Source organism: Vicugna pacos, chromosome 6 (assembly GCF_048564905.1).
Source record: "Vicugna pacos chromosome 6, VicPac4, whole genome shotgun sequence".
Taxonomy (NCBI): domain Eukaryota; kingdom Metazoa; phylum Chordata; class Mammalia; order Artiodactyla; family Camelidae; genus Vicugna; species Vicugna pacos.
This window is the reverse complement of record NC_132992.1, coordinates 93,869,186-93,883,256: the sequence shown is the minus strand read 5'-3', so window position 1 is coordinate 93,883,256 and position 14,071 is coordinate 93,869,186. Positions and strand designations below refer to the sequence as shown.

Genomic DNA, 14,071 nt, shown 5'->3' with positions numbered 1-14,071 from the left:
AAGAAAACTAGTGAGTCAACTTTTAGGTTAAAAGAGAACTCAGAAAACCCCAGTGAAACCCCTTGATACTGAATTACTGATACACTGATAAAGCGTTAGAATATTAACTCTTATCACTTCATAAAATTCTTTTAGCTTTCTGAAGAACCTGGACGCAACTGCTTCTTATACCTTCAGGTTCTGTCCGTCAAAGGGGAGTGACCCGCTGACCAGAGTGTAAAGGATGACACCCAGGCTCCACACGTCCACTTCCGGCCCATCATATTTCTTGCCCTGGAAGAGCTCTGGGGCTGCATATGGAGGACTGCCACAAAACGTATCCAGTTTACTGCCAACAGTAAATTCATTGCTAAAACCAAAGTCAGCTATTTTAATGTTCATATCAGCATCTAACAATAGATTTTCAGCCTAGAGGGAAAACATCAAGACAAAAATGAAATTTAACCAAAATATAATTAGAACTGTGATAGAATTAGGCATTTCATAAAAGCTTTTTACAATGGTATAAAGTTAATATATCCTAATGAATAAGGAAACATTTTTTCTAGAGGAAAAAATAGGAGGTAAGTCACAACTCTTAATTTTTTAGCATTAACAACCAAAGATAGATACAAGGTTCAGTTGTCCCTCAGTCTTCACAGGGGAGTGATTCCAAGACACCCTCACTGACATCAAAATCCATCACTATACACAATGGTGTGGCACCGTGGGCTTGCCTCAGCCACAGAGGCAGAACCAGGGGACACAGAGGTCTGACTCTATAGATCAATTCTAGCACTAACTTAAATAGCAAATGTCCACACACACACACACACACACACACACACACACACACACACACCCCTTTAAATAGCTTTTCCAGTTAATAATAAGGGGCTTTTAAAAAATGGATACTTGCTTTAAGCAGAGAGCCACATTTCATGAACAATGCTAAGTAAGCTGTACAATGGCTAGTACTGAGGAGGGGAGAATCCTAAACTTGACTGAAGACAAAGGTCGAAGCCATTTTTATTTGTTTAAACAACCATTTACCATGTGGCAATCACGTATCAGGTGTTCTGTGTTAGTGTCTTGATACACAGACAGATTGAGTCTTGCCCTCCAGGAGCTCACAATTTAGCAGGGGAGAGGCAGAAAAATAAGCAGCTATATTCTCTGGCCTAAGTGCTGTGACAGAGGAGGAGTAGGGAGCCATGGGCCAGGCACTGGAAGGTACGGTATGGTTTCCTAAAGAGGCTGAAACTGAAGTCGCTGCCTGGAGGTTTAGTTGGTAGTAGTGGGTGTGTTGACAAGAAGGTATTTGAGGCAAAATAAACAGTCTAAAACCCAGACGGTGAGACAGTACATGTTTTGCTCAAGAAACTGAAAGACAGAGTGTGGGAGAGAGGTGCACAGAGAGATGGCTGCAGACGTGGCCATGGCTGAATCACAAAGGGCCAGTCAAGTGGCTTATAGTCAGAAAGTTTGGGTTTGTCACCTAAGGGTGACGGGAAGCCACTGAAAAGTCATTCAGGCACGGAAAGGACAATCTTATTTGTGGTTTTAAAGGCCATTCTGGTTGCAGTGTAGGAAACAGACATGGAAGAAAGAGGGAAAATTGGAAGCAGGGAAGACGAGGCAAAAGGCTAGAGCAGTAATCAAGTATGAGATGCTGCGGTCTGCACTAGGATGGTGCAAATGGGGAGAGGCAAGGGCGAGCTCTAGTGATGCTCTGGGAACAGCAGGAACAGGACATGGGGACTAAGTGGACAGAAGAGCAAAGGGGAGGCAGGGACCTGAGGGACATCAGTCATCACAATGAGAAATATAAGTCCAAGTTTAGGAAGGAGGAGTGTAGACTGTAAACATCCTGAACCTGAGCTGCCTGAGGGATGCTCAGGTGAAGCTGTCCTTCTGTCAGCTGGATACTACATCCTAGAAGAGAGCTGTGGCTGCAGAAATAGATTCGGGGTCTTCCAGCCACTGTAGCTACTAGAGTGGATATGAACGCAGCAAGGGTTGGTGAGCAGAGAACAAGCAAATCGGTAACAATTACGTGAGGAGAAAGAGGAGTGAGTACCAAGTTAAGAGAGAATCTAGACAATGTTGGAGAAATAATGGCTGAGAAGGTGAGAAGAGAAGAGGGTGCATATGGAAGGAGAGTTACGGTGAGGAGGTTTTTTGATAAAAGATGGTAAAGACTTGAGCATGTTTTTATAAGGGCTGCTAGTGAGAAGCCAGCAGAGAGAGAAGGTGAAGAAACAAGACATGGGAACTACATTCACTATCTTGCAGTAACCTATAATGAACGAGAATATGAAATTGAATATATGCATATGAATGACTGAAACATTATGCTGCACACCAGAAATTGACACAACATTGTAAACTGACTATAGTTCAACTAAAAAAATTTAAAAACAAACAAAAAACGCCAAAAAACCATGAGATAGGAAGAAACAGAGTGAAGCAGTCCCTAGAGGACGTAGGACACAGAACACAGAGGCAGGGTCAGCAGAGGCACTCCGCTGTCTTGTAACACGAGGAAAATTCTGGAAGGTGAAGGGTGAATGCAGGTGCAGCTAAGTTTGAGGGCCTGCTTGGTGTTTCTATTTTCTCTGTGAAATATGAAACCCTTTTGTGTGCTAGGAGAGAGAGCAGAGGTGGAGACCTGTGAAGTGGGTCTCAAATGGCCACTGTTGTAACAGGAGAAAAAGGGTGCCAGGTAGCACTGAGGACGCTGTCTGAGAGAGTGTACATTTTTAAAGGACCCCAACTGTTTAGTGATATGATTTTTCTCCAGAGACCAACTATGGCTACCCTAACTGAAATGTAAAATATATTTTAGGGTTTTTTTTTTTTTCCCATACTAACACCACAATCCAATCTGTACCTCATCTGTGTCATAACCGCCGGGAGAATGGAACACAAGCAAGCAAAGCAGACACTAGTAGGGGCACTGTGACTCACCTTGAGGTCTCTGTGAACGATCCGCTTCTGGTGGCAGTACTGGACTGCAGACACTATCTGGACAGGAGATGCAAGGTTGTGAGTCATCACTGGTGCAGATTCACAATTAAGATGAAAATACTTTGTCAACATTCACACATGCAAAGTACGCAGTGGGCACTTCAATGTCTGTGTGCGTCTCTAAATATAATTTTCTCATGCTCTGAACTTTCCAGTTTGGAGAAATGCCGGGTCGGGTGAGAGCAAGAAGAGACAGGTCAAGGTGTTCTTCCTATTCTCTCCAGTTTTAACTGGAAAGTCTCTTCTTGGGCCCTGTCCCCTGGCAGTCCAGTTATTTCTGAATGTGGTGCCAGGACTCAACGAGTCATTGGCATTCAGAGGACTTTGGCTGCCTGGGCCCAGGAGCAGAAGGCTCTGGCGCAGCCTCTCCCCGCCCAGCTGGCAGCTACAGACTGCCCATGCCCGCTGTCTTCTAGGTTGGTCAGCTTGCTCCCTGCAATGCTCTCTTCCTGGCTGATGTGGGGTCAAGGACAGCAATAGTGACTTCACTTCTCTGAGGACCAGTTTCCCCTCCTTAAGATGGGAGAATGAGTGCTGTAGCGGACACGAACGACACAGTGTGAAGACTGCTACTTGCTCCATGAGCGAGGACCCCTTGCTCGCAGCACACCGTATGCTTCCATTTACTCAACTTGGATTACTCCTGTGATTAGCACAGTTAAATAACCGCTCTGCTGAAATTTCACACTTACTAGGCATTTTTTAAAGTATCCTATTCTAATTATAAAAGTTTTATATGCTTATAGAAATTTTAGGAAAAACAGAAAAGCATATACAAAAATATGCTCGTATAACCACCAAACAGAGATAGTATCTCTTGTTATTTTGGTGTATTTGCTTCTAGTCTTTTCTTTGGCATGATGCATGTGTATTTAAATACATATATAATTACATATACACAAAACTGGGGTTATAACAAAAATACTGCTTGTTTTTCCAAGTCACCACCAACTTTTAGTTATAAGCAACACACACCTAATTACACTGGGCATAAAAACTTAGAAAGGGCTGTTCTAACAGCTGATATTTTGGTTCAGAAAAAGCAGTAAGGAGCAGCTGGGCTAGGGGTAGAATGGGATGATGCCAAAATTAGGGTGTCACCGAGCAGTTTCATACTTTATAAAGTGAATATTCAAAAGATCAATCAGACCCATTCGTAACCACCAACTAGAGGTACACAAATTCCAAAATCAAAATACAGGTTTCAGAGCATCTATCACTTTGGACACAATTACACTGTTCTATTTTGTCCTCATGAAAACTGGGAAAGTGAAATAGATTTGTTTCCCTAAGACACAGGAAAATTTTATTTTCTGCCTGATTCAATTTTCCCCTGTTTTTTCCCCTGCATATTAAGATTTCTCTTGTAGGTTATTTTCAAATTCTGCTTTTGAATCAGATTTGATAATTTCCTACCCTTTCTCAAAGAGAATTTCTCTTCTTTTACTTCCAAACAGCCCAAAGCTAACCTAATGCTACAATTACCTGAACATACTCAACTTTCAATTGCTTTTTTGCATTTTGCTTTTAAGCTAAAAGAGGTTATTTCTAAAGAAGGCTAAGAACCTCGATGTTTTTTTTCTAGGTTACAACATGAACGCAAGCCTAATTCACTTCCAGTCATACAAGAAAGAACGGAGGCAGCAGCATTAGCAAGCCACCACGGAAGAAGTGAGGCAAGAAGGTGGAGCCAGGAATCTGTTCTCTTTCTTTGAAAAGAACAAGAGCTCAGCCAAAAAAAATTAAAACAGCATATGCAATAACCAGGATGAGAGTGCTGAAGGGAGTGGGAAGAGGAAAAATCATCTGCTGATGACTACGGAAAGAACGGCCTATTCTGGACAGAAAACAGCTCACGCGTAGTGTACTTGGTGTGTGGCACACCTTTCTCTCTGGTATCAACAGGAAAACTTTTTATTGAGTCTAAGTAATGATGACTTATAAACTTTTGGAAAGCATGGCAATTAGAAATGGAGAAAAGCGGAAGCACCAGTATCATGCTTGACCCTTCCAGGTTTAAATGAGCTGTCTTAAGGAAATACATTAAATTAAATGTATTTAATTTAAAAGGAAATGCTTTAAATTAAATTTAAGCAACAGCAAATAGCAGAAGTTGAGAAGTGTATAAGGAGAAAAGACTGCATTAATTCTAAGTACTGTAAACCAAGTTATTAATTGTTAAAGTACATAAACTATCTTTCTTGGACCAACTAATAGGTTTCTCAAATGCTCCAGAATTTCTGCAGGGAGTTTCAAATAAAAATCTGAGTGACAACTGTCCAAGTCCCTCTGACAAGTGGACTGCCACCTGGGGGATGGGTAGTGCTGCAAGAGGGTAGGGGTCACAGGTTTAAGCAATAAACTGCTTCCCTGGAGAAGGTCCAGGCTCAAACCTGCTGTTGCCAGCCAGCACTAGCTTTTTCCTCACAGTCAATAAATTCTATCTGCATAAACGTTTGCAAGTCAGATTCATCTGAGTGGTGAGGAATTTAAGTTTTATGAGGCAAAAAAATCTTGGCTTATTAGGTGGCCAATATATAAAAATTAAGAGTACAGTTATGGAAAGGGCCAAACAGACTTGTTCTGTAATAGAGAGAAATTTGAGTTTCCTTCCATAGACCATAGAACAGTCCTATCAGAACTGGAAAGAATGTCAGAATTCATCAAGCATAACTTCCTCTTTTCACAGCTAGAAAAACAGGGTCAGGGAAGTTAAATGACAGTCAAAGGCAGCTTCAACTTTGGTATTTAACAGGTTTAATTCAAAGTACCACCAGTATTTCTTAAGCTTTAAATTAAATTTAAGCAACAGCAAACAGCAGAAGTTGAGAAGTGTATAAGTAAGTCCTTAACTGTAAACACTAGATTAAGCAAGTCAGAAGAGGCAACTGTAAAGAGAAATTTTGAAATAAACTTGCCTTTCCAGATACTGTGAAACCTTTAAAGACGTCTATCATACCTCTACCTTCACAACCTTTCATGTGACTAAAAAAATTTAAGGGTTCTGAGAGAAATGAGCCTGTACTGATATTTAAGTACAGTGTTAATTTAAAAGTAATAAAGTACTTGTTCCTTCCCTTCCACATTATGGCCTGTATGTGCAGTCTGGCCCACACCTGCTTCTCTGAGTGAAGTATTGCTGGAACACAGTCACGCGAGCGTATTCATTCAGATATTGTCTGCAGCCGCCTCTATGCTACAGCAGGAGCATTAAATAGTTGCAACAGGCTGCATGCCTACAAAGCCTAAAATATTTGCTATCTGGCACTTTACAGAAAGAGTTTGCAGATTCCTGCACATCACGATGATTAAGAATTTTAGTTTTGGAGTCAGGGAATCTGGGTCTGAACCAATGATAGATGTGCTATTTGCCCGGCATCAAATTTTGGGCAAATTAATCTTCGTGAGTCAGTTTCCTTATCTTGAGCAAATGGGCGTAATACTCCTTACAAACAAGGCTGCTGCAAGAACTACATTAATCCAGATAAAGCACTTATCCCAGTATTTAGTAGGTAATGATCAATTAATAAACAGTAGTCATTATTAATAAAAGCAGAAGAGTTAAGTCACCTTTATGCTTAAAACTTGCTTATTAAAATGAGTGTCTCTTTAAGGAATGGGGGTAACGACAAAGAAGAAGGTAAGCCATTAATTTATGGGTTAAGCTCCGTTTGGTTGTACCTTATGTAAGACAAAATTAATGATGATTGTTTTGGATTGTGACATTCTTTTTGCTAAAAAATTGGAAATGGTTTTAATTAATGCAATCACAGGTGTTTGAAAGGTTCTCTCGTTTTTTAAGGCTCAACTGTCAAACACTAAGGTTAAGAATGAGACTAAAATCCCAATTACAAACCTAGAAATAGAACCCATGGCTGTCTCTAGCACAGTGCCTTAGGCATGAAAGCACTTAATAAATTAATAAATTTCTGTTGAACTAAATGGCCAACCCCTGCTCCAGCCAACGTGCCCTACAACTGTTTAAAAAGGCAAGCACTTGTTTGCTTCAGGGTTTAAGTTAGATAATGTTATTAGATCAATAAACTAAAGGTGCATTAATCCATACCTGTCTAAATTTAGCTCTTGCTTCTTTTTCCTTCATTCTTCCATGTGCAACCAAATAGTCAAACATTTCACCTATAATTCAGAGAAATGAAAGTAAGCAGAAATTCTACTTTGGAGCATTAACTGTCCCATAAACTGATAACGTTTCACTTTTAGTAATGCTCTTGTTTTAATTTTTAAATATAAATGTTAAGATAAACAGGAATACACAGAATTTGAACTAAGTTAGCCTTAACTATAGGCAAAGTTTATTGATAAAACCTTTTAAGCTGGAGAAAAGCCTTAAAATTAAATTCTCATATGTTTAAATTACATAACTTTTATTTTTTAAAGGTTATGTTTCCAGATGCTTTAATAAAAACTTAGCAATGAAAATTGGAAGTTAAAATGGATAAGTTACTTGTGTTAAAAGATGTCTTCACTATAGGATTATGACCAAAAGAGCATTTCCTGAATACATTCACTCATTCATTCAACCAATGAGTGCCTACTAACTGCTGAGAAATGTTCTAGGCCCTGGAGAAATACAGCAGCGAACAAAGCAAAGTCCTTTTCCTCATGGAGTTTACATTCTAGTAGGGGAGACAGACAATAAACAAACAAACGCAACACAGGGTACCAGATAAGAAGCACTGGGAGAAGAGTCAGGGGAAGAAACAGGAAGTGTGTCTGTGTGGGTCAGGACTGTGCTGACTTCTGCGAGGGAACAACAATGTAGTTATCTGGGAGACAGATTCCAGGCAGAGAAAAGAGCAAGGAGGCCACGAGGCCAGAGAAGCTTGAACAAGGGAAAGGGGGGCGGGGAATGAGCAGAGAGATGGGTAGGAGACCTCCTGAGAGCATGAAGAGTCTTCAGGCTTTGCTCTGAGAGAGGAGAGGCAGAGGACATGAAATGACCTCTTAAAAGGATCACTCTGGCTGCAAAGAGCCTTAGGGCTGGGGAAGGGACCGGGAACCAGCCTTGGTGGTGACAAGGAAGTTGGGGGGGATTCAGGACACAGTGTAAAGGTAAAGCCGAGAACTTGCTGGTGGACATCTAGGTGGCAGTCTGTAAGGTATTAATCTGTCAGGGAAGAGAGGTGACACTTCAAGGAATTTATTAGTATTGCCAACTGCTTATGAATTTGGAGTAAGGATACACCTCTGAAGTCAACAGAAAAGAGTACTAATTTAGCAAATTAGATATAAAATGTGTTCAGGAAAGAATCACACCTACTACATACAAATGAATACTTCCATCAGCTTAATGACAACATTCAATTAAAACATTTTGATACTTTAGAAAAGCTTAGTTTTAGACCTTAAATATTTTTGAGAAAAAGATTCTGAACTGTACATTAATATCTGACTTAAACTTTTAGCCCTAACTCTGAATAAATTTTAAAATAATAAATGGGTATAAACATTTTCAAGTATCAATGATTGTATAATTATCTTTTAATAGGAATTACATATTGTTAATTTACACTACACAATTCATTTAACTATGATGAATTATAAAGTTAAACATCAGCTCAGTAAAATGTCAGCATTTTCTAAGACAATGACCTTTCTATTTGCAGAAAAGTATATTATGTCGAAACAAGTGGTTAAAAAGTGAAAACAAAGAAGTGTGCATGTCATACTGAACAGTTTTGACTCAAAAAAAAATTAAGGATTCACCCAGTAGTTGTAGAGTAACACAGATAAAGTTCAAATCTGTCAATATAATTTTAAAATACTTTTATAAATTCAGATGCAATATAAACCTCTTAAGAGATTTTGGAATCATAAAGTCACACTCCCAATTACTAAGTTATAAATCAGGAATTCAGCTCAGCTCTCCCCCCTTATTAAAAATGTATTAGTGCTCAGATTAGTGGCTGAATTAAACACCTCTAAAGGCTATTATTTATTAGGAGCAAAACCAGCAAACAGTGGCTCTCCCCACCCAGGTCAGGGCCCATGCGGCTGATCAAAGGACATCAGACAGGACAGTTCAGACAGCCTTTGGTCCTAGTTCAGGTCCTGCCGTAACTAGTGAAGAAACCACTGGCACAGAACAACCTTTCAGAGCTTTATAGTTTATCTGTAAAAATTAGGCAGTTGGCCTAGATAATTTCTAAGATTGTTTTCAATTCTAAAATTCTATGATTCTCAGGATGGCCTCCCACGGTGCCACCTCTGGTTCCTCTCTTGGTGGTGGATGTTCCCCGGGGAGGCCGGGCCCAGGCAAACTAGGGGAAGCAGCCCAAGGGCCGTGAGGTTCGTGGATGTGGCCGTGCATTTCTCCCTGGAGGCGGGTGGTGGTGTGTGTACCAGGATGTAACGTGGGAGACCTACCGCCTCCTGCTCAGTGAGACCCAGTAGCCCAGTAAGGAGCCAGCAATCTGTGGGAAGGAGGGACTGATGTCCCCAGAAGTGAGTGGGCTGGAAGCATGGAGCACTGAGCATGAAGCCTCAGCTCTCCTCCAGGTTCTCAGCTAAGCCCAGTGTTTCCCTTTCACAGGATTTTCAGGCCCCAAATCTGCCTTTATCTCTTGGGTGGAGGCATGGAGCCCTGCAGCCATCAGCAGAGAAGGGTAGCAGGTACTTCACTTCAAACCCCAGGACATGACCTTTGAGAAGCACCTCCCCTACTCGGCTCCTTAGCACACACTGCTCCCTCCAGAGCCCCTCACCTCCAGAAAGGTTGGCCTCTCAATGCAAAACAGAAAAGCTAAACTGGGACTTGTAGCACCCCTTAATCACACTGGAAAACCCCAATTCAATGCAAAATAGAGTTTGAGCTTCCAAGGCAGCCAAGGGAAAGAAAAAAAATTCTATGATTCTACCATATTGAAACATACTAGGCTGGGGAGGAGTAGGTAAAGAATTTAATGAAATTTTTGTCATTCAAAATGGCAAATGTATTAATGATAAAACAGCTGTCCTGGAGATGGATAGCGCTTCGTTGAACTGATTAAAACAAATGGCCCAAGCCAATAAATCACCATCACCATTGATTAGTGCTGTTCTGATGCTGAGCAGTGGCGCTGAGCCTTCAAAGGAGAGCTGTGTTACCATGTCCACCGGGAAGCTCAGAGACATGTAACTTATAGGGTCACACAATCAATGAATGAGGGGCACTGGCTAGGCTGACTCCACGGCTGCCTTTCCCAAAGCCCATTCTCTTTCTGGATGGATACTTCTCAGATGTATTTGACATCCCCTGTAGAGAAATCTCTGTGACCCTGGTACCTAAAATAGATGGGAACAGAAAGCCACCACTGACTGACCATTCATGAGAGGCTACATGGTATCAGAAGACTGGGGCTCCAGGCCTGGCAACATGACCACAGTGAGACTTCCCAAACTCCATATCCTCCAGGGTCTCAAGAGTAAAAGCCCATCACTCACTGTCTGGCCACATCAGAGTCACTGTGAAAGTCAAAGGAGCTCAGGCAGGAGACAAAAGCACTTGTGCACTGCAGAGGCTACACAAATGAAAAGATTTTGAACCACACACTGTAACATGAGTAGAAAGTATTAGAACCCCACATAGATTTTTGGTTCTACAATTAACCTTCAGATTCCTATTACTCCTCAATTGTGAAAATCCCAACTGAATTCTCAAACCACACATTTAAAATACAAAACACACAAGTAATAGTGAATGAGGAGTATGAAAAAGTGGTGTCAGAGGTGTGCCTGCCATCCCCACAACAGGTTTACAATCTTTCATTTAATGGTTAAATCACTACAGTGAGGCTCCAGGTTTTGCATCCTGAATCAAAGCGCTACCAATAAAATAAAACTCTACTATAATCAAAACAATTTAAGCTATACTGTAGAGTTAAACAGAATATGTTCCCAGTAGCTTAGTTTATAATTTCATAAATTCAACTTTCATTTGTCAAGTATCTACCATGTGCCAGGCCCTGTGCTACAGGCAGGGAACAGCCGGCAAAGACAAACAGGAAAGCTTCTGCCTTCCACGGACAATGAAATTCACAAGTGGTTCCAGAACATTATAAGCCTAGCCCAAAGACACTCCTAAAATGAGAGTCTTTGTAAGAGACAATGGCTATATACATTTATTTCATGAAAATGTCTACATTTATACAAACTTACAGGCAAATAATTACCAGTCTCTAATCTTTAAGGAAACTATAACCATATAACCACCATTTCTGGTCTTGGGAAAAGATGGACACCAATGACATAAATATCTGATGAAGAAAACCATCCAACATGCAGTAGACATTTATTTCAAATAGGCTAATGCACTGATATTTTGGAAAATCCAAGTACTTGGAGTAAAGAAAATGTAGTGTATCTATGTATGTATATATGTATACACACACACAAACACACAATGGAATATTATTCGACCTTAATAAGGAAGGGCATTCCCACACATGCTACAACATGGATGAACCTTAAGGACATTACGCTGAGTGAAAGAGGGAATCACAAAAGGACATATACTACACGATTCCACTCCTATGTGGTACCCAGAGGAGTCAAATTCATACAGACAGAAAGCAGAACGGTGGTTGCCAGGAGCTGGGGAAGGGAAGACAAGGGTTATTGTTTAACAGGCACAGAACTTCATTTTGGGAAAATACAAAAGTTCTGGAGATGGATGGTGGTAATGGTTAACAATGTGAATGTACTTAATGTCACAGAACTGTACACTGGAAGTGGTTAAACTGGTAAATTTTATGTTATGCATATTTTATCATAAAAAAGCCCAGCTATTTGCATATTATCAATTAAGAATGCTAAGAGTGGAACACTTCAAAGCAATCCACAGAACAGCTGCGAGTCAGTAGTGTATTATGACTCTGAATGTTAAATGAAACTTTAACATTTATCCATGTGGGCAGCGTGGTTGCGTAGTCTTCTAAAAGGGAAGAAAGAAAAAAAAACATAAATTTCTTACCTCCACTTGCATACTCCATGATTAGGTAGAGTGTTTTGTCAGTTTCAATGACTTCAAATAACTTCACTGGGGGACGGAAGAGGATACAGGAGAAAAAGAAACAAACATCTGTATGCACATACCATGTACATATAAACTGTCACTACAAGAAGTAAACTTTTCCCTGTTAAAGATTTTAATAGCTGGACCTCTAAAAAAAGCTTTTAGGAAATTTTATTATATATTACAACAGCAGAAAATATTTTTAAAAGCATGGAATTCCAAAAAAGAAAAAAGATTTTTTTCTAGGTGCTCAAACAACGTAACTTTAGGACACACTCAGAAGTCTAGTGAAGTGTATTTGATCTCATTTCATCGTCCTGTATTATGTCTACACTGGCTAGTTGTGGTCCCTGCAGCTCAACATTTGCACCTCAGGAAAAGCATTCTTACTTTGCATTTCACCTCAGGAACTGCTCAGATCTATTCTACTCCTACAAGTGCAAGTCCATTCACTTGTTGTCATGGCTTTAAGGATACATATCATTTCCATTTGAGGCTTTTGTTGCCTGGGAAACTTATCACAATTCTCAGAGAACAAGGTTCCTTTGTTTCTATTCTGAAGCCAGAGACAGCAAAGTAGAAGGAATTATACTATAATTGATTGAAAAGAACTTTTTAAAACGAATCATTTTCTTTTTGTGACTCTGCTATAGCAGTCTCTTCTTACAGATACAAATAATATTTCTACTGCTATTTCATTAACCCATAACAAAATCAGAAATATATACATTTAAAAATGAAACCGAAGTTAATTTCTAAAGCTATCAAAACATTATCTTGTGTATTTTGGTAATACACATTATAAAATTAAAGTTAGCAAAAAAAAGGGGGAGAATGCTAATCTTACATTGCAGGTTATTTTCTGATGCTTTAATATAGAGTATTAGATCAAATAAAGTGGCTAACAGTACTTAATATGTTTGTCGAACTGCGGAATAGAACTATAACTTCTAAGATGATATAAGTTCAGGTTGTCAAGAAAAAATATTTAAAGAAATTTTAGGCATATATGCTGGTGAATCATCAACATATAAATAAAACCTTTCTAAAATTCCAATACAAATATTGGCTTTTCTGGGGAAACTGGAAATTTAAATCTATTTTCAAAAATATGTCATTTAGTAGTAAGTAGAGAACTCTAATCAGGGTATAACTTAAGTAATTAAAAAACAAAGTAAGTATGTTTAAGTTAGCTAGTTCTTGGCAGTAGTGATAAAATATTTTTTTGGTGATAAGTTGGTATTTGCAATCCAGAGTTGGCTAGCTAACCCCAAAGGGCTGAAATAAAAAGCAAAGGTCTTCTTCCCACCTACTATATTCCTTGTTATTTTTCCTTTGTTCAAACATCATGATTCATTGATTCTAAGATGTATATTTTTCCACATTTTAACTAACATCATTGACAAGAGGGTAAGAGCTTGGCAGCACTTTCTTAGAACGTAACACGATAAAGCCTTTTAAATGGCGGTGGCTCAGATGAGGTGAAGTAAGAGTGTAAGTTTTTCCCTCCTGTGGTTCTGTTTTATTACTCTACCTTTGCACCTCAAGAAATCTTGATAAGATATCCTTAACATCACATCACACTCCCACTTTCTAGAACTGACTTTGATAGTAAACTGATACAACTGGTTGTCTTAAGAGCTATTTCATTCCAGAAATATTTTGAGATTGTAGAAGGTATCATTGTGTAAAAAAAGCTGTGTACACAGAGAATACATAAAACAAAATTCATATCAGAATTCCATTAGATAGCCAGTATCCTATATCTTCTAAAATAGATTCAATGTACCAGTATTTTCTTAGCAACACAGCTAGAGCAAAACACTCCACACCTCTGACACATTAACTCTAACTTACCACAATTCCCTTCTGTCTATAAATTAAGTATAATTATGGTATTTCTGAACTATTAAAAATTAGAAAATTATAATGATTACAGATGTTTCTATTGAATTAAAGCTTTACATTAAAATGTTTAATATCTAAGCTTTTAATTTATCTTTAATAATTTCAAAAAGTTAATACAAATGATCAACAATTTATACAAAT

At 39.2% G+C, this 14,071-nt stretch overlaps 1 protein-coding gene across 11 annotated transcripts in view; it reads right to left on the bottom strand.

The window, feature by feature from the left end:
• MARK3 (microtubule affinity regulating kinase 3) overlaps positions 1-14,071 on the bottom strand; it is a 92,274-nt gene that overhangs the window by 23,382 nt on the left and 54,821 nt on the right. For all 11 annotated transcript variants that reach the window (XM_006216869.4, XM_006216865.4, XM_006216866.2 and 8 more), the window contains 4 exons: positions 11,981-12,046; positions 7,076-7,146; positions 2,950-3,006; positions 172-408 (listed from right to left, as the gene is read on the bottom strand). In XM_006216869.4, the coding sequence (XP_006216931.3) occupies positions 172-408; positions 2,950-3,006; positions 7,076-7,146; positions 11,981-12,046 (431 nt within the window). The remainder of the gene's footprint in view (positions 1-171; positions 409-2,949; positions 3,007-7,075; positions 7,147-11,980; positions 12,047-14,071) is intronic.